The sequence below is a fragment of the Sinocyclocheilus grahami genome, unplaced genomic scaffold (genome assembly GCF_001515645.1).
Source record: "Sinocyclocheilus grahami isolate Dianchi unplaced genomic scaffold, SAMN03320097.WGS_v1.1 scaffold1762.1, whole genome shotgun sequence".
Classification (NCBI taxonomy): domain Eukaryota; kingdom Metazoa; phylum Chordata; class Actinopteri; order Cypriniformes; family Cyprinidae; genus Sinocyclocheilus; species Sinocyclocheilus grahami.
In genome coordinates, this window is record NW_015506941.1 from 125,917 (window position 1) to 127,214 (window position 1,298).

The 1,298-nt window shown below is 43.9% G+C and overlaps 1 protein-coding gene across 1 annotated transcript; it reads right to left on the reverse strand.

Annotated features, from left to right (window-relative positions):
- Window positions 1-367: 367 nt before the first annotated feature.
- LOC107572498 (78 kDa glucose-regulated protein-like) lies at window positions 368-895 on the reverse strand (the record flags this gene model as incomplete). The annotated part of the gene is made up of 1 exon (XM_016258919.1): window positions 368-895. A coding segment is annotated over one exon (528 nt), but the record flags the coding sequence as incomplete, so codon positions are not given.
- Window positions 896-1,298: the final 403 nt, after the last annotated feature.

Sequence of the window (1,298 nt, forward strand, 5' to 3'; positions counted from 1 at the left end):
AACACTGCATTGAGTCCTTTTTCTCGGCTTACTGTCAAATTACTCTTAATGTGCCAATAACTAGTACAGTGAAGTTAAAGAAATTTAACACTTTAGAAAATCGATTTAGATGTTATAATCATTATACATATGTCAATCCATTTTTCCCGCACCCTTAATCGAGTCTCAAACCGGGCTGACAGAATCCCACCAGAATTAAGTGAAAATTAGACAAAAAATGCAACTCTCTAACTCTTCCCACCAAGTTTTTCCCTGAAGAGATTTGAGTCTTTACGTTTGCCCATTTTATATAAAAATGTCAGTGTGTTCAATATGTACACCTAGAGAGGCGAGTGCATCATGCAACTGAAAACAGAGTCTGGACGATTTACAACTCATCCTTTTTGTCTTCATCCTCTGATGGCGGGCCACCCGCACTGCCGTACATCTTGCTTACGATGGGGTGCACGATGTCCTCCAGCTCCTTCTTCTTGGCCTGGAAGTCCTCGAGATCTGCGTCCTGGTGAGACTCCAGCCACTCGATCTTCTCCTCGATGGCCTTCTCGATGGCCTCCTTGTCATCGGACGACAGCTTGACGCCCAGCTTCTCTTTGTCCCTAATCTGGTTCTTCAGGAAGTAGGAGCAGCTCTCCAGCTCGTTGAGGGCGTCGATGCGCTCCTTCAGCTTCTTGTCTTCATCAGCGAAGCGTTCTGCCTCATTCACCATGCGCTCAATGTCCTCGGGCGTCAGCCGGTTCTGGTCATTGGTGATGGTGATCTTGTTCTTGTTGCCTGTGCCCTTGTCCTCTGCGGTAATGCGCAGAATGCTGTTGACATCGATCTCGAAGGTGACCTCGATCTGAGGGACGCTGCGTGGAGCCGGAGGGATGCCGGTCAGGTCAAAGTTGCCCAGGAGGTGGTTCAAAACATCATGTGAATGTGTGAGTGCGTGTGTTTATGTGTTAGACTAGTTTATATGTCCTAGATTTATCTAATAAAGCCTTATTTATATTGAAAAGAGAAGTATCTTGTGTTTTGTGCTTACAGGTTAATGCCGATCTTGTTACTGTGCTAATAAATAGTGTTTTCACTATACTTTGGATATTAATATCCATTGCAGAATTGATGTTATACGTCTCGTTCAATGAATCGCTGGCCGACTCCGTGATCAGCCGTAAAACCGTGATTCTGTCCAAATTCCCTATAAAATCTTAAATGATTCCCTTTCAGCTAAATTGACCTGTTTCCCTTACATTTATTGGTGGAGAATGCGGGCAGTTTAATCTAAATTGTGAGCATAAACCAAGTTATTTAATCTT